This window comes from Podarcis raffonei, chromosome 12, assembly GCF_027172205.1.
Source record: "Podarcis raffonei isolate rPodRaf1 chromosome 12, rPodRaf1.pri, whole genome shotgun sequence".
NCBI classification, from domain to species: Eukaryota; Metazoa; Chordata; class Lepidosauria; order Squamata; family Lacertidae; genus Podarcis; species Podarcis raffonei.
The window spans coordinates 34,714,094-34,737,975 of record NC_070613.1 but is presented as its reverse complement, the minus strand read 5'-3'; the positions used below and the strand labels follow the sequence as shown (position 1 = coordinate 34,737,975).

The 23,882-nt window shown below is 40.4% G+C and overlaps 1 protein-coding gene and 1 long non-coding RNA gene across 2 annotated transcripts in view; one reads left to right on the top strand and one right to left on the bottom strand.

Moving 5' to 3' along the window:
* Window positions 1-23,882, top strand: part of RAPGEF5 (Rap guanine nucleotide exchange factor 5) — a 137,366-nt gene that overhangs the window by 105,138 nt on the left and 8,346 nt on the right. Inside the window, exons 12-23 of the mRNA XM_053410445.1 lie at window positions 5,064-5,142; window positions 5,297-5,441; window positions 7,624-7,721; window positions 9,190-9,220; window positions 10,057-10,135; window positions 12,825-12,974; window positions 14,200-14,297; window positions 16,652-16,774; window positions 17,364-17,542; window positions 19,194-19,284; window positions 20,889-20,939; window positions 21,420-21,507. Of these exons, the coding sequence (XP_053266420.1) occupies window positions 5,064-5,142; window positions 5,297-5,441; window positions 7,624-7,721; window positions 9,190-9,220; window positions 10,057-10,135; window positions 12,825-12,974; window positions 14,200-14,297; window positions 16,652-16,774; window positions 17,364-17,542; window positions 19,194-19,284; window positions 20,889-20,939; window positions 21,420-21,507 (1,212 nt within the window). The remainder of the gene's footprint in view (window positions 1-5,063; window positions 5,143-5,296; window positions 5,442-7,623; window positions 7,722-9,189; window positions 9,221-10,056; window positions 10,136-12,824; window positions 12,975-14,199; window positions 14,298-16,651; window positions 16,775-17,363; window positions 17,543-19,193; window positions 19,285-20,888; window positions 20,940-21,419; window positions 21,508-23,882) is intronic.
* On the bottom strand, window positions 20,006-23,321 carry LOC128424371 (uncharacterized). Its single transcript, XR_008332997.1, has 2 exons — window positions 23,043-23,321; window positions 20,006-22,136 (listed from the first exon to the last, which is right to left on the bottom strand). It is a non-coding gene; the product is annotated as an uncharacterized LOC128424371 (long non-coding RNA).

Below are 23,882 nucleotides of genomic sequence, written 5' to 3'. Positions count from 1 at the left end.
ATGTGTTGGGGAAAAGACACCAGTTATGGTGCAGGTTGGCACCAATGACACTGGGAAATGTAGTTGTGATATTCTGGAAGCAAAATATAGGCTTCTGAGTTGTAGATTGAAAGATGGCTTTCTCAGGGATGCTGCTGATTCCACATGCAGTGCCAACTAGAGTGGCACAGCTGTGTAGTCTCACTGAGTGGATGAGACAATGATGCCAGTTGGTGAGGGTTGGATTTGGTGGGCACTGGGGGATATTTGGAGATAAGCTGGGCCTGCACAAAAGGAATAGGTTGAGATGACCATGCTATCTCTGCAGTACGGACTACTGGAGATGCCTCTCCCTGCCTTTCCGTGAGAGCATTTACAATCAGCATTCTTGTTACCTTCTGAGGGTCGCTCCCATTCATTGGAAGAGAACATCCACTTGTCTTTTAGAATGGTGATTAGGAAATCCTGAACGTTAAACCTCCCGAGGTCTTATTATCCAGTCAATTTCACGCATGCATGTAGAGTTCAGTGAAAATGGGAATGTGCAAATGATGCAGAAATTGGACCCATGGAGTTTCATACTTCTAACATGGAGCTCTTTCTATCTAAAGCATGATTGGCTTTTGATTCTTTAAACTAGAAAACTCTGCTTTGAAATCAGTGGGATTCAAGAGGCTGCCAGAATACTAGAAGCTTTGGATATTTTGCCTATTATCTCTTTTTTAAAACATTTCAGCTGGTAAAAAGACAATGCTAGATGATTTTTAATGTTTAGCATTATATATAGAAGATGTTTCCATACTTCAGGTATTAATCGCACCAGCATTTGAAAATTGCATTTGATTTCATTTTGATTATTCATTGGCCATACAGCAGTAAATCACATATCAGTCACAAGCCTATTAAATCCTTTGTCTTAGGGCTGTCAGACATTAGAAATTTCAACTGATGAATTGCCTGACTTTTAAGTAGTTAAATTCAAATACCTGCACTGGGAAATCACAGAAATGTTGAGTATACTAAAGGGCAAGTTCAGTTATTTTTCCAGTTTGGGATCAAATAAAAGCCACTAATTGTCATTAGAAAGCAAACTTTAATATTTCTGTGTCCTTCCCAGTATATTGATAAAGCCCTAACAGCTGGATACCAGGTTACCATCTCCTATAGGATTTCACTCAGGTTTTAATATGTTGTAAGAAAGGCCTTTCTGTCCTTTCCCCACCAACGTCTGAAGTTCATTTGGTAGGGATTTGGTGACTGAGCCCTGGCTGGTGATCTTCCAATGAGAAATATATTTTTATTCATGCAGTCCGTGTACATAGTTACTTTATATATATTGGATACTACAAATGTTCCTGTAATAAATTTCATTTTCTTTTAAAGACACAAGTTGCGAATTATTTGTCCTTTTACTGTCTACATTTTGGGTATTCCAAGCTACACAACTAAGAACCACAGACTGAATATGTCAAACAATTCAACTTTTGGGTGTTTTATTTGGGTTATAGCATTGTATAATTGTGATTATTTCTAAACCCATGGCATACATATCCCCTAGTACAGGGATGGAGGTGTAAGAAACTGAAATGAGACATGTTCCCCCACTGATGGACCACAATTCTAACCCAGAACCCTTCTGGTTTATGAGTCTTTAGCAAACTAATCAGTGATCCAGTTCAGTGATTTAGGATGAGCCTGGGAACACAGTGTTTTTGATACTGAGTGATCTTCCATACTTGTTGTTGTTGTTGTTTAGTCGTTTAGTCATGTCCGACTCTTCATGACCCCATGGACCAGAGCACGCCAGGCACTTCTGTCCTCCACTGCCTCCCGCAGTTTGATCAAACTCATACTGGTAGCTTCAAGAACACCATCCAACCATCTCATCCTCTGTCGTCCCCTTCTCCTTGTGCCCTCCATGTTTCCCAACATCAGGGTCTTTTCCAGGGAGTCTTCTCTTCTCATGAGGTGGCCAAAGTATTGGAGCCTCAGCTTCACAATCTGTCCTTCCAGTGAGCACTCAGGGCTCATTTCCTTAAGAATGGATAGGTTTGATCTTCTTGCAGTCCATGGGACTCTCAAGAGTCTCCTCCAGCACCATAATTCAAAAGCATCAATTCTTCGGCGATCAGCCTTCTTTATGGTCCAGCTCTCACTTCCATACATCACTACTGGGAAAACCATAGCTTTAACTATACGGACCTTTGTTGGCAAGGTGATGTCTCTACTTTTTAAGATGCTGTCTAGGTTTGTCATTGCTTTTCTCCCAAGAAGCAGGCGTCTTTTAATTTCATGACTGCTGTCACCATCTGCAGTGATCATGGAGCCCAAGAAAGTAAAATCTCTTACTGCCTCCATTTCTTCCCCTTCTATTTGCCAGGAGGTGATGGGACCAGGGGCCATGATCTTCGTTTTTTTGATGTTGAGCTTCAGACCATATTTTGCGCTCTCTTCTTTCACCCTCAATAAAAGGTTCTTTAATTCCTCCTCACTTTCTGCCATCAAGGTTGTGTCATCTGCATATCTGAGGTTGTTGATATTTCTTCCGGCAATCTTAATTCCGGCTTCGGATTCATCCAGCCCAGCCTTTCGCATGATGAATTCTGCATATAAGTTAAATAAGCAGGGAGACAGCCTTGTCGTACTCCTTTCCCAATTTTGAACCAATCAGTTGTTCCATATCCAGTTCTAACTGTAGCTTCTTGTCCCACATAGAGATTTCTCAGGAGACAGATGAGGTGATCAGGCACTCCCATTTCTTTAAGAACTTGCCATAGTTTGCTGTGGTCAACACAGTCAAAGGCTTTTGCATAGTCAATGAAGCAGAAGTAGATGTCTTTCTGGAACTCTCTAGCTTTCTCCATAATCCAGCGCATGTTTGCAATTTGGTCTCTGGTTCCTCTGCCTCTTCTAAATCCAGCTTGCATTTCTGGGAGTTCTCGGTCCACATACTGCTTGAGCCTTCCTTGTAGAATTTTAAGCATAACCTTGCTAGCGTGTGAAATGAGTGCAATTGTGCGGTAGTTGGAGCATTCTTTGGCGCTGCCCTTCTTTGGGATTGGGATGTAGACTGATCTTCTCCAATCCTCTGGCCACTGCTGAGTTTTCCAAACTTGCTGGCATATTGACTGTAGCACCTTAACAGCATCATCTTTTAAAATTTAAAATAGTTCAGCTGGAATACCATCACTTCCACTGGCCTTGTTATTTCCAGTGCTTTCTAAGGCCCATTTGACTTCACTCTCCAGGATGTCTGGCTCAAGGTCAGCAATCACACTACCTGGGGTGTACGAGACATCCATATCTTTCTGGTATATTTCCTCTGTGTATTCTTGCCACCTCTTCTTGATGTCTTCTGCTTCTGTTAGGTCCTTACCACTTTTGTCCTTTATTATGGTAATCTTTGTACGAAATGTTCCTTTCATATTTCCGATTTTCTTGAACAGATCTCTGGTTCTTCCCATTCTGTTGTTTTCCTCTATTTCTTTGCATTGCTCGTTTAAGAAGGCCTTCTTGTCTCTCCTTGCTATTCTTTGGAAATCTGCATTCAATTTCCTGTATCTTTCACTATCTCCCTCGCATTTTGCTTGCCTTCTCTCCCCCGCTATTTGTAAGGCCTTGTTGGACAGCCACTTTGCTTTCTTGCATTTCTTTTTCATTGGGATGGTTTTAGTTGCTGCCTCCTGTATAATGTTGCGAGCCTCCACCCATAGTTCTTCAGGCACTCTGTCCAGCAAATCTAAATCCTTAAACCTGTTCCTCACTTCCACTGTGTATTCATAAGCGATTTGGTTTAGATTGTATCTTACCGGCCCAGTGGTTTTTCCTACTTTCTTCAGTTTAAGCTTGAATTTTGCTATAAGAAGCTGATGATCTGAGCCACAGTCAGCTCCAGGTCTTGTTTTTGCTGACTGTATAGAGCTTCTCCATCTTTGGCTGCAGAGAATATAATCAATCTGATTTCGATGTTGCCCATCTGGTGATGTCCATGTGTAGAGTCATCTCTTGTGTTGTTGGAAAAGCGTGGTTGTGATGACCAGCTTGTTCTCTTGACAGAACTCTATTAGCCTTTGCCCTGCTTCGTTTTGATCTCCAAGGCCAAACTTGCCAGTTGTTCCTTTTATCTCTTTATTCCCTACTTTAGCATTCCAATCCCCTATAATGAGAAGAACATCCTTCTTTGGTGTCACTTCTATAAGGTCTTGTAAGTCTTCATAGAATTGGTCAATTTCAGTTTCTTCAGCACCAGTAGTTGGTGCATAAACTTGGATTACTGTGATGTTAAAAGGTCTGCCTTGGATTCGTATCGAGATCATTCTATCATTTTTGAGATTGCATCCCAGTACAGCTTTTGCCACTCTTTTGTTGACTATGAGGGCCACTCCATTTCTTTTACGGGTTTCTTGCCCACAGTAGTAGATATGATAGTCATCCGAACTGAATTCGCCCATTCCCGTCCATTTCAGTTCACTGATTCCCAGGATGTCAATATTTATTCTTGCCATCTCATTTTTGACCACATCCAACTTACCCAGATTCATGGTTCTTACATTCCAGGTTCCTATGCAATATTTTTCTTTACAGCATTGGACTTTCCTTTCGCTTCCATGCATATCCGCAACTGAGCGTCCTTTCGGCTTTGGCCCAGCCGCTTCATCAGCTCTGGATCTACTTGTACTTGTCCTCCGCTCTTCCCCAGTAGCATGTTGGACGCCTTCCGACCTGAGGGGCTCATCTTCCAGCGTCATAACTTTTATATGCCTGTTGTCTTTGTCCATGGAGTTTTCTTGGCAGGGATACTGGAGTGGCTTGCTGGTTCCTCCTCCAGGTGGATCACGTTTGGTCAAAACTCTCCACTATGACCTGTTCATCTTGGGTGCCCTGCTCGGCATAGTTCATAGCTTCTCTTGAGTTATTCAAGCCCCTTCGCCACGGCAAGGCAGTGATCCATGAAGGGGCTTCCATACTTATTGCCACTTTATTCCTGTCATGTTTTGAGTATTAGCTATGACATCATGCCTACCCAACATTCTAGTTGTTCTGTGATTTTAAAATATATATATATATTTCAACTTTCTTTGCAGAGACTCTTCTAGATGACTTCCTTCTCACATATACAGTCTTCATGACAACAGATGATTTGTGTCAAGCTCTCCTAAGGCAATATCCTTCACTGGTGCATTAATTTAATTTCCCCTAACCCACTTTACATTAGCTTTTAAATATGAGTCATGGAGGAGGACCAAATGAACCTTCTTCATTTCTTAAATCTGAGATTTAATGTTTCCTTGGTTGTGGGTTCCTTAACTTGGAATACTTATTGTGCTAAAAACCATCAAGGGAAGGAAGAAATTATAGATGTTTCTTGCAGAAAACGAAAAGTATTGCACTTGGTGTCTCAGTGGACTTCACTTTACAAAGACTGGTTACATGAAGATGAGCATCTTAAGCAATTTCTCAAGGTATGTCCACACAGCTGCGTTTCAACACTATATGATAATGTCATTGATATATGCTTGTAAATTGAGAAACAGATGGGAAGTGAACTTATTAAATGCAAAGACAACTTTTCAAATTACAATAATTTAAGGGCATTGCTCTCTCTCTCTCTGAGCATGGGTGGTGGACCTTTTGCATGTGTGGCATGGTATGCATTGTGGGATTTATGATGCATCTTTACCACAGCAGGTGAATTTGCCTAGTCAGTCCCCCACTTCTGTCTGCCTACCCCATGTCGCCTTGCTGCGTAATGGAGAAGCCTGGAAAGATAAACCTACCAAGGCACTGGGGTGAAGCTGTACAATACTGAAGTGTGCACTTCACTTGATTGCTACCATCTCAAACTCTGGACTTGATTTGTGGCATATTTGCCACTAAGGTTCACCACTACTTTTCTAAGATCATAATCAGTGTGGTGTAGTGGTTAAGAGCGTTAGTCTTATAATCTGGTGAACCGGGTTCGTGTCTCCGCTCCTCCACATGCAGCTGCTGGGTGACCTTGGGCCAGTCACACTTCTCTGAAGTCTCTCAGCCCCACTCACCTCACAGAGTGTTTGTTGTGGGGGAGGAAGGGAAAGGAGAATGTTAGCCACTTTGAGACTCCTTAAAGGGAGTGAAAGGCGGGATATCAAATCCAAACTCTTCTTCATCATCATCATCATCACTCTGCCTCATGAGTACCATTTGACTCTAGCACAATTCTCTCTGTTGGAGAGTTGATATTAAAGGGAATCTATCATGACTAAGGGACGCGGGTGGCGCTGTGGGTAAAAGCCTCAGCGCCTAGGGCTTGCCGATCGAAAGGTCGGCGGTTCGAATCCCCGCGGCGGGGTGCGCTCCCGTTGCTCGGTCCCAGCGCCTGCCAACCTAGCAGTTCGAAAGCACCCCCAGGTGCAAGTAGATAAATAGGGACCGCTTACTGGCGGGAAGGTAAACGGCGTTTCCGTGTGCTGCGCTGGCCACGTGACCCGGAAGTGTCTCCGGACAGCGCTGGCTCCTGGCCTCTTAAGTGAGATGGGCGCACAACCCCAGAGTCTGTCAAGACTGGCCCGTACGGGCAGGGGTACCTTTACCTTTATCATGACTAAGATCTGCAGCTTATTTGATCAAAATGCATGAGGTGGTCTATTTTTGTGATCTTTTATAAGTTTTGTAAGTGTGTCAGCATTATTGAAGTTTTAGTGGCATTTATGACAAGTGTACCACCATTCAGATAAAACTAATCATCCTATTGTTGGGGGATCTGTTTGGAAAGACATTATTAAAGGAGTTAAGACAAGGCTATGTGGGGGAAGAATCTTTCTTTTGAAAAAGAACCATCTGCATGCACATTGTAGTAAGGGAGAGTGAAGAGAGAGTGACCAAGACTCCTGCTGAGCGGGAGCTGCCCAGAACTTTATGCTAAAACAAGCTCAGGAGCTAAACCTAACATGGGGAAGGACTGTAGCTTGGTAGCAGGTCATCTGCTTTGCACACAGAAGATCCCAGGTTCAGTACCCAGGATCTCCAGGCAGAGCTGGGTGAGAATCCTGCAGAACCACCGCAAATCTATATACACAATACCAACTTGGATGGTTCAATAGTCTGACCCAGCATAAGGCAGCTTCCTATGTTTCTATTGTTGTTTTGTTTTATTAAAGGCTTATAAATATAAAGAGATCTGATCCTGAGATTTGAAATTCATTACTGCATTCAAGACAGTATAAGTACAGTCTACTATTTGTTAGTATTGCTGTTGTACTTTCAATTGTTGGGCGGCAGAGCTGTGATGAATCTAGTATTACGCCGAGGAGAGAGGTGCTTGGGAGCTTATGGGAGGCTTTAAGTAACATCCTGAAGTGTCACTTTAGAATGTTTGCACTGACTAATGAGAGTTGACACTTTTAACACCGTTACTTAGGAAGGGTACGGAGACTGCCTCTTAAGGCATCAGCTATCGTTGACTGGTGGATGTGTTTTAAACAAATTATGCGCTGAGAGATTTTAGCTTGAAAGCATTTGTGCAGTTTTGCTTTAACAAGCTAACAACTGATTTCCTGAAAGGGGTGGTATGATGTTTTGTACTTTAGCCATCAGATCAATTTGATTGATTGATTCTCTCTCTGTGTGTGTTTCTCTCTCTCTCAACCACTCCTTACTTTCAAGACAATATACAGGAATGTGTTAGACGATGTCTACGAATACCCTGTGCTTGAGAAAGACCTGAAAGAATTTCAAAAATTGATGGGAATGCATCGTCGTCAGTAAGTTGTTGCTTTGCTTTTTAAGGCCTTTTGCAGAGTTATAATTAGTTTTCAGTTGACAATTTATGCTTTTGTTACTTGAGTGAAGCGAGGCCAGAAGCAGCGTAAGTGTCATTCCATGCGTTTAATATTTGTTCAGGCAACTACAAAGGAATAATTTGATACGACATGTTTGACACATACAGCGTTAGCAGAAATAGAGTAATTCTGATTCCGTCACACTAATTCATCCTTCTACTATGACTTGTATTGTAAACAGAAGATTTGTAGCTAGTTGTTACATTAATATGTCTTTAATATTTTCAGTAGGGAGGGAATTGTATTTAAGAATTTAGACAACAGAACCCGTCGCAAACCCACGCACTGTGCTCTTTGGCTGACTGTTGTCCCAAACTCAGGCACAGCTGGCAGCAGACCAGAGTGAAGACTTTTCCGCTCTGGTCTGCCACCCAAGCACTGCGCCCACCAGTGCCTCGCTGATGGGCCGCAACTGCCACCCACCCTGTGGCTGGGTGAGCAGCCATTATTGATTGCTCTATATGGGAAGAACCTTTGAGGTGGTGGCCAATCCTTATCATTTTTTAAGTCTGTTGTGATCACACCTCATTTCCTGTATTTTTCAAAATACAAGACGAGTGAATGAAATTATTTCACAGTTTAAAACAAGTAATTGCTCAACAATGGTTGACAGTGTATTCCTGGTTACTTCTGTATTTTCCTGTTAGCTGCGCTAGTGGTTCTGAAATTTTTGCACATTGCAGCCTTCTTCCTTTTTCAGACATCCTACATTCCTTTCAATTTTTTGACTGTGGTTACACCATATCCTAAAGCAGCTGACAAAATTGTGGACCCAAGTTGGAGATTTAAGCACAAATAACTGTGTGTTTTTTTCTTACAGGAGTGTGAGCTAAATACATTTGGCTCCTACATTAAGACATGCACTATGTTATATGATGCACAGTCATTAAATTTATATAATTGTCGAAAGACTGGATGTTAAGTATTGCCAAAGAACTTACTGGCTGAAGATGCTCTACGTATAGATTCTAAATAAACTTTAAATTCCTACATTGCTGGTTAGCACAGAATGCTGATCCATTTGGCTTTTAGGTGTGCAATGTTAAGATCTGCAGTATTGTAAGAAAATTTCCATAGGAAAATAAGCACTTAAATCTTGTAAAATTATTTCTTGTCATATGAAACAAGGTGCTAGTTGATGACAAGCACTTCTGCCTTACATACAGTTGAGGTCAGTTGCAGCATCATGACTTCTCAGTAAACTGCAAGCTTATATCTGCACAGGTCGTATTGAATTCAGTAGGACTTATTTCCAGGTAATGCTACACTTGTTCCTAGGGCATAGCTTTTAATGCCCTCTTCTCTTTGCTCTTGTTAACGGTAAAGATCTGGAATATATCAACAGTTAGTTTTTGAATAGCGAGACTAATGTATTGTCTTTTTGTTTCAGCACTGTAGATGAATATTCACCTCACAGAAAGGTAATGCATATAATTGGTTACTGGTGTGTACCTTTCTTTTTTTAAACTGTCTAGTTCTTTCAATCAATAATGGCAAATGGCCATTAAATACGCTGTCCTGTACAGGTAGCATTGCTAAAAGCATTTGTTCTTGACAGTTCACCTCTGCTTCTAGTCATGCAAGCTAAGCTAAAGTCGCTCTGGCATTATTAGTGTTTAACTAGTCTGTTCTGAGATGCCAGAATTCAGCAAAAGCCAGTCAGCATGTTCTTGCCTGCTTCAAGTTAGACAGCTCTGAAACGGAGCAGATTTCAGCAAGCAAATCTGTAAGAGATACTGATTGCAAATGTCAGGGGGCTCTGTTGGAATAGAGGGTGTTGTGTAGTGTGGGGGGGAGACACACACACACACACACACACACACAGAGAGAGAGAGAGAGAGAGAGAGAGAGAGAGAGAGAGAGAGAGAGAGATATGTTATCCAAAAATTTAGGCCAGAATGTGTTGCTGTGGAAATGTGATGTTGTGGTCAAAGAGTTCACTATATTAAAGCTTAGGGGTACAATACTCTTCAAAATATGACAGTGGAAGCATAGAAAGCAGAAAATAAGATTGTGCTGAAATTTATTACAAAACCTTCTTGCAGTTATTCTCAGAATTCTTTCAAATTTGTACTACCTCCACTTGTCCAAAATGACAGCTCCCAGTTTATTTAGCCCAAACAGGGTGGGTGGATTTCTTGTTTCTTTTTCTTTCTTTTTTTTAAACTGCCCAACCATTTGCAGTCAGATTTATTTTCAATGTTTCAGTAATTGCATTTTGTTCATTTTTCTTTTCTTCCACCTCCCTCCCTCATAGCATAAAGCCATTTTACATCAGTTCAGTCTCAAGGAGAACTGGCTCCAGAACAGAGGGACTGTGAATGAAACAGAGGAAGGTAAGCATAATGGATGTGGAGCAAAGGAAACAAGGAGGATGTCATTATACTATATTTTTGCATATATGTTGGAAATAAAGAACCTTTTTCAGTGACAAAGGTAAAACCACTCAAAAGACCATAGAGCTATGAGTTGAGAAGCATCCAATGCAGTGAAAATAGCATTTAGTCTTTTGTCAAATATGGCTCTCTTCCTATGAAAATGTATTATTTTTAAAATGATATTTATTAAGATTTTTCCATTATCCAAAAAAGTCAAAGAAAAACACAAAAACACAAATAAGAAAACAAAGCAAAAAAAGATTTAAAAACACATAAAATTCAAAGACCTCACTTTCAATAACATACTTTCTTGACTTCCCCCCACCTCCCCCTCTTGTATTCCAGTTCAAATTGTTGGCTCAACAAGTTCTTGTCCCCAGTTTTTAACCTTTTTACATTTCAGTCATTGTTAGAAAAACCAATTTTAACTTTTAAACTTTTAACTTATCAATTTATAACTTATAACTTATAAACATCAATAATTGCACATCTGTTCTCATACTTAAAGCCTTTTTTCTAAAGTCGACCTAAATTCCCTTCCACGATTTCCCCAATTTTCATACATAAAGCAAAATAAAAACAAAATGTAAAGCATCAACTGCTACATTAAATTTTCTCCCAGCATCTATAATAAGGATTAAAAAATCACATGATGGAGGTGAAAATATATAATAGTTTGAAAAATAAATTGGATATTGGGATCATTTCATGTATCTAGATTTCAACCTTTCAGGTGGAATGCCTTAAGAGTTTAATATTAACTCAGCTAAAGATGAAACCTGAGTTGCCAAATTATATGTTTGGCCTTTAACGTGATTGCTTGGGTAACCTGTGGCCCTCCAAATGTCCCTTCATTCCTGACCATTAACAATGTTGACTGAGGCTGATAGGACAACTCTAATCAGCATGGGCATCAGCAGGAATTGACCGAGTGGTTACACAGCCTGGGTAGCTAAACCTGACCTCTGAAAAAGTTGTATTCCTTCATTGGTTGTCAATTGGTAGACCTGCTCTCCATCTAGTGGTGGATCTGGTGCCCAGATGACTGCTTTTGGCTTACTGCTGAAAACCTCAGTACTTTGTCTGGCTAATTTCATCTCCCCCCAACCCTTAATCAATTGCATTGCTGCTACAGTAAGCATCATAACCCCCCCCCCACTGCACTTCATACCTCCCTGGGTAGCTTAACAATACTAGACTACACTTTAGTGTTTTCTTCTATATATCCATCCCACTCCTGTCAGCAAAATGAGTATAACAACACTTTTCAGGACTGAGGTAACCCACACTCTCTCATCTATGGTCCTGCCTACTGCAGTTTGATAATGATGGGTGGTATCTGCATTGGCATCAACAGCATTTTTTTAAAACTGTTTTTGACCTAAGTTAGAAAGAGCTTTAGTCTTTGCTACTATCTTTTGGTTTTGATTTGATGCACAGGTACACTAAGATTCTGGATATCTGAATGGTTTTCTATAGTGCACCAATCACCTCTCTGCCAACTTAATACCAACTTAAGTTGCTTAAAAACAAACCAAGATAAATAATGGGTATTCACTCTAGTTTCCTCTTTGTCTAATGGGCCAGATCTGCTTTCCTAAATGCCAGTCATTGCTATGAATTCATTCATTGGCTAGAGTACTTTTCTAGCTCCCTCCCCCCAAAAAATCTCTCCCCCTGCCCAAGCTGATTTATGAAAATAAAATGATCCAGTTAAGGGGAGAATGCTAATGGGTAATGTTTCCCCAGCATAGCTATCCTCTCCGAAGAAGGGTGTCCTTTGCATGAAGAACTAAATACTGTGCTGGTCAGGTTAATGCCAGTAAAAAAAAAAAGCAAAGGACCTCTGGACAGTTAAGTCCAGTCAAAGGCCACTATAGGGTTGTGGCATTCATCTCGCTTCAGGCCAAGGGAGCTGGCATTTGTCCACAGACAGCTTTACGGGTCATGTGGCCAGCATGACTAAACTGCTTCTGGTGCAACGGGACACCGTGACGGAAACCAGTGACAGAAACCAGAATGGTGGTGCTGTGGTCTAAACCACTGAGCCTCTTGGGCTCACCGATCGGAAGGTCGGCGGTTTGAATCTGTGCAACAGGAGGGTGAGCATCTGTTCATCTGTCGCAGCTCCTGCCAACCTAGCAGTTTGAAAGCACGCCAGTGCAAGTGGATAAATGGATATCGCTGTGGTGGGAAGGTAAATGGCATTTACATGCGTTTTGGCACTCGTCACAGTATCCCGTTGCACCAGAAGCGGTTTAGTTGTGCTGGCCACATGATCTGGAATGCTGTGGACAAACGCCAACTCCCTCAGCCTGAAAAGCGAGGTAAGCGCCTCACTCCATAGTCATCTTTGACTGGACTTAACCATCCAGGGGTCACCTTTATTGCCAGTATAGCATTCTACACATTCAAATTGTGACATGGTTTTGGTCTGGAAGCAGTATTAGGTTTTTTTGTCCTTGCATTTTTCTAGGAAGAGGAAATGTGCCTGTAGGTCCATGTGGCAGCAGCTGTGGCTTCAACTGTCAAGGAATGACTGTCAAACCAGATGTTAGCCAAAGCATCACAGCAATTTGGAGATGTTGCACCCTTCAGTGAAATCTGCGTCTGTCTGTTGATTGAATTATTTTCTCTCTTTTCACAGTTTTTTGTCGTGTGTATATAACAGAACATTCTTATGTCAGCGTAAAAACTAAAGTATCCACTTCAGCTCAAGAGATCTTGAAAATTGTAGCAGAAAAGCTCCAGCATTCGCAGGAAGACTTGGCTCTGGTGGCTCTTTCATTCTCTGGGGGTAAATTATTTTCAGCTATCAGCAGACCCAGTTTTATTCTCCTTCATTTTCTGTATCTTATCTATAAAGAGAGGGCTGGCACTTTCTAGTGCAAGGATAGGGCTGTTCCCCTATGGGTCCACAGCTGGATGACCATAGTTACAATAAGGAGCTACTTAGCAGAGAGGAGTTTCCATGGCAACTGCTAATTCTTTGGTACTGTTGGATAATGTATTTCCACATCGGGTCTGGATTGCAAAGGAGTGTTCTCGTGTTCAGAAACATGTTATAAGGTTTGCCATTAAGAGATAAATCTCCCAGTTCATAATTTAAGCTAACCTGAGAGGTAGCTGTAAAAAGGGAAGCGACTGTGAAAGAGATATTTCCCATTTGGACTAGCTGAAGTGTATTTGTACATGGAGGAAAGAAGGGGGAGGCAACTGAAAAATATGACTTCTGGAAAAATGTATGTTTTGTAAGACAATGTAAGTAATGGGGTTCCCCCCCCCTCAGTTTTAAAAGACCCCTGCCTAGAGTCCACAAATCATTGTGAGAAATAAGTTTTCACATTTAATTCTTAAAAAAACAACAACCAAGGCCCAATTACCTGCCCCTTTTGGGGGGGGGGAATTAGACTACTGCTGTTGATCTGTTTGACCAGCCTGGCTTTGGTATTTTACAGTAGGATTTTAGAGTCCCTGGAAATACGCTTAATTTTGTTACGTCGTAATATTATATGAGGAAAATGCATAGAAAATGGTTAAACCAAAAATGTGATGGGGTTTATCAAAAAGCGACTGAGTAGATTTATTACACAGTGTAAATTCAAAGGTGCTCCTCTGATGTACATGTGTGTGCCCAACACATATAGACTGCTCTGTTTCAACATGTTTGCTATTTACTGTTTTCTGCCCATATTAATGAGGCACTTTTGCTGCATAAGCCTCACAGCAGTAGGTCAAGAGCCATTACACCCTTTCAGTTCAGGGATGTTAAGACAGGAGACGGACCTGAAAGCAACAGGAGCAATGGGAGATTTAGTTATCATCTGCCAGTAGGGGAGTAGTAGTAAGTGAATGAGATTGGGCTGATAGATAAATTCCTGGAGAAACTATTCTTAGTGGTTTCAGAAACTATAAGAAGCATATATGTACTTACTCACGAGAGATACAGTGAATTCTGACTGTAAGAATGCATTTTGTTCTGCAAAATATGTCAATATTTCTGTTTTTCTTCTGTACTAAAGAAAAGCATGAATTACAACCAAATGACCTGGCAATCTCCAAATCCCTTGAATCGTCGGCTCGTATGTTCGTATTTCGGAAGAATCTGACAGATACTCTGGTAAGGTTGTGTGTGCAGGGTTCCAAAATCTTCTGGTTTCCCTCAGTACCCAAATTAGCTGTGAGTTGTAAGGTTGTACTAAAAACCATGCTAGGTACCTTTATTAGGCCAACCAAAGTGTTCCAAAATAATGTGCAAGCTTTTGAGTTCCCTCAAAAGCTTCTCTCTCGGAAAGGAGAGAAAAAAAACAGCTGGTGTTGAAGCCTTGAGTCTACATCAACTGAGTCTTGAGAAGGTAATAAACAGCCAAATGAGGCTCTGTCTAATGTGCTGGCTTCATCTAATGTGTTTTCTTTGTATGGCTGTAAAAAGCGTTTAAATTGCACAGTTAAATCCTGTGGACTTCGCTTCACAGTAATCTTTTTACACAACCTTTACAGCCAGGCAAACATTATTAGAAAATGAGATTAATTATTTTTACCAAAGCTTTATAGAGATATGTTTTATCTATACTGTGAATTTTGTTTTAAGTGACACCTGCACTACATGCATCTTAAGATGGGTAATTCAGCCAAATGGAAACTGGCCTTTCTCATTGAGGGAGAGGGCATTCATACTAACTGCTTTGGTGTTGAATACAAGCCTTTGTCTTAGAAGAAAATATCACTCATATGCTGTGTATACCTGCTAGGAGTTTGGTGTCATATCAACTTAAGAACTAATAGATAACAGCTTGGTTTTACTCGCTTTGGAAAAACAGATGCAATCTAAATGTGCACAAGTAACAGCCAATCTCACCTTTAAGGGACAGCTGTTTCATTTTCTTTTTTAAAAAATGTCTTCATGTCCAGTGTGTCTAGAATCAATCATTTTTCACCGTAGATTTTTTAATGAAGTCTTCTATCATGGATTCTGAATGGAACCATGTTTGGCACTCGTACTATAAAATATAATGCATTTGTTTTCTGTTGAACATAATAAAACATTTTGCTTGGAACGCAAACCTCGTTGGTGTAGAAATTCAGTTCACAGGCCAAACACATTTGAGATGTTGGTTTCAGTATAGCTGTGTTCAGGCATTATTAGGAATAACAGGATCTGTCCATTTTTGTTCTCTTGGTTTCTAATTTTTCCATTCTTAAATTCAGCTCTCCACATTTTGCAGAAATTTGGGATTTATTTTTTTTAATCCTCATGAAAATTATTATTTATTATTAGCATAATAACGAAAACAACAGCCACAATGATAACAACAACAACAACAACAACAACAACAACAATTTCATTATTTGTATCTTGTGCATCTGGCTGGGTTTCCCCAGCCACTCTGGGCGGCTTACAGCATATATAAAAACACAGTAAACCAACATATTAGTGTGAATTTCTCCTAATAAACACTTTCAAACTACAGTTTTGACTAATGCACACATTTCTGCAAGCAATTTCTCCTAATACAATGCATTTTTGCATGTTATTTTCACTAATATATTTGTTTTTATGCACACTTTCCCAGTATATTTGCATCTTTGTAAACATTGTTTGGCTGACGAAGTTCAAAATTGCAAATTATTATCAATCAATCAGTCAAATTATATAATTTGACTGATTGATTGATAATAATTTGCAATTTTGCACTTCGTCAGCCAAACAATGTTTACAAAGATGCAAATATACTGGGATAGTTGTTTCAATTATCATATTTCAGAAAGTGTGAAATTGATCGATTTGTCTTTAAATGCATACTCCATCTCCCCCCTTCCTCAGGCATTATGTCTGAGTCATAAATATTAGTGGGAGCATGGGGCATAGGGTCATGTGCACTGGTTCTGTCCCCATTGCCTGCATAAGCACTCTTTCTACCCTCTCAGCTTCCAACCTTTCTGGCTAGAGTAGAAACATCTGAAGATGAATATTTACCTGCTTTCACTTCAGTGCATATATAATCCCTGCATGATTGGAAACACTGTGTCTGATCACACTGAGGTTTCCATGAGCATTCAGGTGAGCATGAGTAGAAGTCCCCTTCAGATGTTCCTTTTTTAACATGGGGAAACAGAGAGGGCACAATATGTGTGGCCTGATGTCACTCACCTGTGCTTGTATTTTCTGCGCAAGCTTTATGCCTGAACTGGGCTTATAGTTTTTTGTGATGTGTTTTTGTTGGGTTTTGTGTGTGTGTGTGTGTGTGTGTGTGTGTGTGTGTGTGAAGTAATTGATTCTTAAGAGTGGTAGAGTTGCCTAATGCAATAAGAATGCATTGATCTCCTTAGTATTGAAAGCTAATTCAGTCTCAGAGCCCATAATTCTTTCAAGGCAAACAGTTTAGACAAGGTACTGAAAAAACATTGCTTTATGGTCAAGATTTCAATTATGTATGCTTGTTCAGGAACTATTTCAATCTGTTATTGATTTAGAACCCTTTTGCTGAAAATGAGGAAGCCCAGCAAAGGTCAGTGAGAATTCTGGGAATTAACACGTGGGACCTTGCTTTGGAATTAACAAATTTTGACTGGAGTCTCTTCAACTTGGTTCATGAGGTAAGGTGCAATGGATGGAAATGCTTGCTGTATTCAGTGCTCAGTTCTCCAGTTTGGGCTGTTTTCAACCAAATGTTTGCTCATGTAATGCCTTCTTCTGGTCATCTCACAGTATGCAACTTTCTGTGACCAATACAAGGGCAGGATACAAATGTGTTAAACTTTGAACCAAAATTCATGTGCATAAGTAAAATGCAAAGTGTCTCTCATTGCTTAATGGAGCTAATTTTTGCTGCCACCCAAATTAATTTAAAAAATCTAAATTACTTGAGACTTTGAGGAACTAAAAAGAACAGAGTTCATCAGGCTGTCATTAGTTCTCAGACTGAAACCTATAGCAGCAATTAGTGGATGCCAAGTTGGAAACAAACCGTTCTTGCATTTTTTAATAACTATGTCCAGGAGGATAATTGCTGAAAATCTCACAAGATTACTTGAAATTCTGGACTCTTTCTGAACTGCTTGAGGTTCATTCATAAATTATTAAAAGGAGTTGTCTGGCCAAGTATCAACAGTTACACTTTTCAGAATGGTTAAATTCTCATTTGCATTTTTTAAAAGCCTAATTACTCTTTTAACTGTCTTCCAGCAAGAGCTGATATACTTCACCTTCAGCAGAAAGGGCAATGGGGAAAACACTGTGAATCTTAGTCTTCTGCTTCAAAGATGCAATGAAGTTCAACTCTGGGTTGCTACAGAAATACTCCTTTGCAACCAGCTCTGTAAACGTGTACAGCTAGTGAAAAAGTTCATTAAAATTGCTTCTCAGTAAGTTTCAACCAATGTGAATGTTGAATTCACATTCAGTCTTTTAAAACTGTACTCAAAAGTTACCAAATGTTTTGTCATCTGAACTAAAACATGGATATGTTGTCTATGTATTACCTCATTTGCTCAGCAATTCTAGTATCAGTTGACTTAGTACACTGGCATTCAGTTAAAACACATTTTTAAAAGTGTTCCTTCAGACTAGTTAAAGTATACTGTGCATTTATACCCCACCTTGGAAACTTATTGAAGAGCATGACATAAAACCCTAAAATACATGGAATACATGGGATTCCCATCTGTGTAGCTTAGTGTGAAAAATACAGCTATTTTAGATAATCCATTTATAATGCAGTATACTCTGCAAATGTCACTCATTAAATGCATGACATCCATCCATTTTTTGCAGCAGTGTTTCTTGAGTTGCATTTTGAAAGCATGTAAATTGCAATTTTGTGTTGCCTAGAAAGTGAAATTCTCCCACCAGACAGCACTACCATTGTTAATGCAATTGCTGTGTGGAACAGAGTTACATAGACAAGCAGGAAGCACCTGTTTGATAATCCGAATGTGACCAAAGGTAGCTAATAACTGATCAGGTGACTATATAGGTTGCACATTAATTAAATTTGTGTCAATAAACAACAAAATAAACTGGAGGTTGCAAAAGAAAGAAAAATGATTCAGGATTGTAGGCATATGTGTAAACAACATTGGGAGAGATTTAATTTAGATAAGCTCAGAGCTGTGCTACTAAGCAATACTAATTCCAGGATAAAGAAACAGAAACATGATTGATTGTTAATGATTGGCAGTTTTGAGAAGACATTTGAATCTTAATAATAGAAAAAGGAAACATTTGGAAGAAGTATGCCACAGTTTCTAATAAATATAGTAAAACTTCTGTGCTTATTGCTGCACTTGGACTATCATATCTCTGTATTATAATCCAAGATATGAATGAATTTTAGAGATGGATTTAGGGGAGCACAGCCAGTTTGATTGCACAGGGCAGTGAACCTCAGGGACAGTACAACTGTTATTAAGAATGGAGTACAAGAAGCAGCCGCTTGGCTCTTCCTTGGCACAAGTGAAATGTGCAAATTCACATGAATGCACATCCACAAATCTCAGGTTGCAATCGTAAAAATGGGGTCAGGTCCATTGAGCAAGTGGGACTTGCATAGGATTGTTCTATTAGTCTTAAATCCTCAGTTGTTTTTAAAGTCAAATGCCACTGCACACACTAAGGGGGCTGTCAATAGGGCTAAAGAAGAAGAAGATTGCCTGCATTGTCCCTTTAAGTAAAACAAAAATGGCACCAGGGCAGCCACAGATCAGGGAAACAGACTGCATAGAGGTACAAGAACTCTGGAAGCACCTTTGAAGGGGCTAGTGGTTATATTAAAGTCATGAGTTTTGGCAGGAGGAAGTAAGTTACTCTCATGACATTAAAGTTGAGGAACAGAGAAAAACAATGATTTGGGGGGCATCTTATTGGGCCTGCACCTAATTGGGTCACTACAGAACTTAGTGTTAATATACTTGGAACAGTTAATCTACCATGCCTCTCCACACTAGTAGTATTAAGGCTTTGAATATATAGAAAGTTACACCATGTGTTTGTTTTTTGTATTTTGTATTTTCATAGCTGCAAAGCCCAAAGAAATCTGAATTCATTCTTTGCCATTGTTATGGGTCTCAACACTGCATCCGTCAGTCGGCTTTCTCAGACCTGGGAGGTAATACAAGTATTTTGTTTTTAAAATTCATTAAAATTCTTGTTTTAGCTTGCAGCCCACAGGCCAACCTTGGCACACCTAGGAGGCCAATTTGGTTCATGAGGTCATTTCCCCCAAATCACACCCACCCACTCTCCAGCTGACATCACTTGTGACATCAGCTGATGAGCAGGAGGACAGGGTTTAATCATGCATTGATTGTGTGCCCTGTTCCCAGCGGGGAACAAGATTCTGCAGTCAAGGAAGCAAGATTTAATTTCTGCTCATTAGCAGATGAGTGGGGATTAAAGCACTAAAGATGTTGACTTAGCAAAATACTGAGGAGACGGACAGATATATGGATCCCCCATATAGGGTAATTGAGAAAAGATTTGGCTGAATCCCTAGGTCTAAAGTATGGACCTAAACACACTTTCCATCACGAGAGAGCCCCAGCAGAGAATTGAAAAACACAAAATGATGCAGCACAGTTAAACATGGGAATAATAGTCTGATAGACCTTTAAAATATCCTGTTCTAGATACTTATAGCACTTCCCCCCCTCTCACAATAAATAGACCACATAGTTAGTAAGTTTAAATACTTTACTTACAAATGCCAAAGGTTGGATTCATATGTTGTCCCATGCAGAACACAGGTAGAAATACTGGGTTTACAAAATACAGAAATAGCTCTAAGTATGCGGTCTAAGCATGTAGCAAGCAAACTCAGGCTTGTCCTATCTCAGCGAGTTCACATGATGAAAGAGAATGAACAAAGTAGGAAACTTAACTTCCTTTCAGGTGAAGGCTGTGACCTAGCTGAGTCTAGGAATACATTTCTGTGGTCTTAACCCCTTCGTGCATTAACTAGGCCTAAGTTTGCTAGTTATGTTTGATGGCAATTTCCCACAAAGACCAGAGTTGTTTGAAGGCTTAAGAGGGGAATGGCAGAACCCTTCGAAGTGGCTTTGCCCTCCCTTGGAGAGCTGTCTCTAATCCTCAAAGGGATTGTAACAGATTCTTCTGTCACATGCGCCTGCGTTGTTGTGAAGTAGGAGAAGCTGCAACGGAGTCATTCCCTGAGTTTGAGGGTGATGGAAGAACCATCAGGTCAGCATGGTGCACAATCAGGTACTGAGGGCCCAGTTCCAAGTGGTTCCTTTAAATCTTGGGGTGACACTGGGAGATAGATGCAGAGGACACAATTCTTCCCTGTTTAAAATAATAAAATCAGAAAAACTAGCCTTCCCCCTGAAATGTAGCTCACTACAAGGATATTTTAGTATCAGTTCAAGCTAGCACTAATATACTGTTGATACGTTTTACTTTTTTAAATGAAATAATCAGAAAGGCCTTAAGACAAATGAGGCAGACAAAGATGTTAGTGAATAAAATGAAGACAGATTTTAGGAAGCAATTATAAAAGAATTATGAGAGGGGCAGTCTCAAAATGCAAAAGGATTTGCATCACTCTTAAACATTATTCATGATGAGCAACTTGATTTTTTATGAGTTTTTTATGATGGCTAGTCACTGAAAGAAATATTAAATACTTTTCAGCATACTTGGATTCCCCCCCCCCCATCGAATCTCATTTCCTTTGATTTTTTGTGTGTGTTTCAGAGAATCCCTGGAAAGTTTAAGAAGCTGTTTGCTGAACTTGAAAGTTTGACAGTAAGTATACTTTCTACAGAAAAGACTTTGATTTCTCCAGATGTTCTCTTCCAGAGCTTAATGCAGTGATTAGGAACCTGTGGCCCTCCAGATATTGTTGGACTCCAGTTCCCATCAGCGACAGCTGGGATGCCCAATAGTCAGAGATAATAGGTGTGGCAGTTCAACTAGATCTAGAGTTTCATCAGCCCTTGGTTGATGTAAACCTCATCATCTAAAGCTGGGATCCTTAGCTTTTTAGCTTACTGCAGACATATGTAGTTCCAAACTCTCTATTCGCCCCTGGAGTGAATGGCCTCTTATTTCACTCAGTCAGTCCTCTTTCTTTGAGAAACATTTATCTGCCTCGTTTTCCAAGGAAACCTTTTATATTTAAAGCATATTGAGCTTGTGGGTGTGTAACAGATTACAAATTGCCATCCTTTAGAAAGGGTATTGATTTTCTTCTTTCCTTTCATCGCAATCAAATTGTTTCGGTAGGACCCTTCCCTGAATCACAAAGCCTACAGAGATGCATTCAAGAAAATGAAGTCACCGAAAATCCCCTTCATGCCTTTGCTCCTTAAAGGTAATATACAGTTTGTCCACATTAAACATCTTCCTAACGTTATGTATTAGTACCAAATGGGTGAGATAATTTTTTATGCATATTGCTGCTGTTCTGTGCAGGTTTACCAGCGAGTGCAAGGTAACTGAATGCAATGCAGCTGTGCATATAGATAATAGATATATGTTGCACATTATGGATGGAGAAACCAAGGATCAAGAAAAGAGATTATGTGCTGACAAGAGAGGCAGCAGAGAGGGTGAATAATGGAACTGTAAGATAAGATGAGGCCTAAGATAGCTTCTAGAAACCCTTTTGTTCTTCAGCTGAGAAATCAAAAGTTAGCTTAATAAAAAGCCGTTCTTTTTCTGTTTCCGTTGTCCAATAAGTGAGATGTCCTGATTAAGGAGAGCGCATGTTCGAAAGTAAAATTCCACCCTACTGTAGGCTGGCCATCTTTAATTCTGATAGGTTCCCTGCTCCCCCCTTTTTCTGATGACCCTGGGATTTTGCTGTGCTTTCTTCATGACCGCTGATCTTCTGTTGCACCTTCTGCTGCCTTCAGCCTTGGATGATGGAGGCCACAATTAGGAGGGCCCATAGCTCAGCTGTACAGAATATGCTTTGCATTCATCCTCAATCTTCAGTATCTTCATTTAAAAAATAAAAAGAGATATTGGAGCCCCACTGCTGGTCAAAAGATGATTAAATGAACCAATGATCTAATTCAGTGTAAGGCAGCTCTGTTTTATGGCGTAACCGCAGCTCAGTAACAGCATGCTTTGGATGCAGAAGCTGCAGGCTTCCATACCTGGTAGGTCTGGGACAGGCTGCTTGAGAGCTACTTGTCTGTGTTGCAGACAGTACCAAGCAAGATGGACCTATGGACTGCCTCTTCATAAAGCAGCTTGCTCAGTTCCTGCCGCCTCAGGCCTTAACTAGTAATGCTAAGCCAAAACTCTCAGCAGCATGTCTTGCTCTGTTTTGTGCCTGTGATCTTGTAGTCCCTACAGGCTATGTATAATGGATATAGGTCACACTTGGGTGCACCTTTTAACAGAACACATTGCAGTGCCTGCAATTCTGCTGAGCACTCGGCTTCTTCCAATAGCTCTATCCTACGATTTATAATCGGCCTTTGTTTCTATCTTCTCTAACCACCCCGCCCCTCTTCTCTGGAAAGCTATCTGTAGAGACTCCTTTGAGTCACCATAAATGGCCTCGGCTGCCTTTTTCCCTTTTCTGTAGGCAAAGGGATTAAAGCCCTTTGGCATATCTTCATATAAAGAAACATCTCCTTAGCACAATGGGATTCATTGTTTGAGAGTGTTAACATATTGCAACAAAGTCTTTAGTTATAAAGTCATCTTTGAAGAGGCTGTGTTTTAGGGCGCAATCTTTAAAGGGAAAAAAAGTCTAAAGGTCAGGGTCAAGGTCAGCACAGCCACCTACAATGTTGTGTGGCTTATATGGGTTTTGTGAGCCATGCCTAGTTACAGTTGCTTTAGGGTATCTAGAAATTTTACCTCTTTGCCATGACTGGAACGTGCACATACCTGGTATATCTGAGGGTGATGACAACATTTCCTCCTTTGGATGCCTCATCTTTTTTCATTCTCCTTGGGCACTGTATGTGTGTGTGTTTCTTTCTGTCTGTGTCTGTGTTAGTATATGCCCAGTACTAAATTATTCTTGGGGCCTGGTATCACCACCCATAGCACTCCTGTGGAGAAGTCTGTCCATCTTGACATTTCTAAGTTGTTGGATTCCATGTCCTCCTTCACGTATCTCCATGATGCTCCTCCCTATTATTCCTGTAGAGTTTGTATCCAGAAATAACCATGTCCCACTGCTTTTCTCCATCCCACCAGGTTTCCATTTTGTCAGCTATTTCTATGCTCTATTTTAGACCAGTCCCTCCAACTTGCCCATCTTCACTTGGAGGCTTCTAGCATTAGCATATTGATGCATTTATCGGCTTGTCTGTCTCTGCAGATGTCTTTGGGGCATATGTTTCATCCCAGAGTGCTTTGGCTTCTTTCAATGTACTTCCAGTGCCTTGTTCTCTGGACAGTTTTTGAATATTTTCATCCTCACTTCTGGAAGATGATTTGTCCCAAACTGGATGCTTCTCATCTCCTATCGGCTTTTCCGCAGCAGTCATTTTAAAAGCAGCTGTGCCTTTTTTCTTTTTTATATCAAGTGCTTTCCCCCCCTCCCCAGTAGCCTTGAATGGGCCCTCCAAGGAGAAGTGTGGGAGGGAATTAACACCTTTTAAGTAAGAGTAAGTAAAGCAGGTGTCGGAAAGGAAATTTGAAATAACCCCTTTCTTAAATAGGTAAAAAGTACCTCAACAACAATACCCCTTTTTAAGTAATTGAATTTCTACAGCAAAC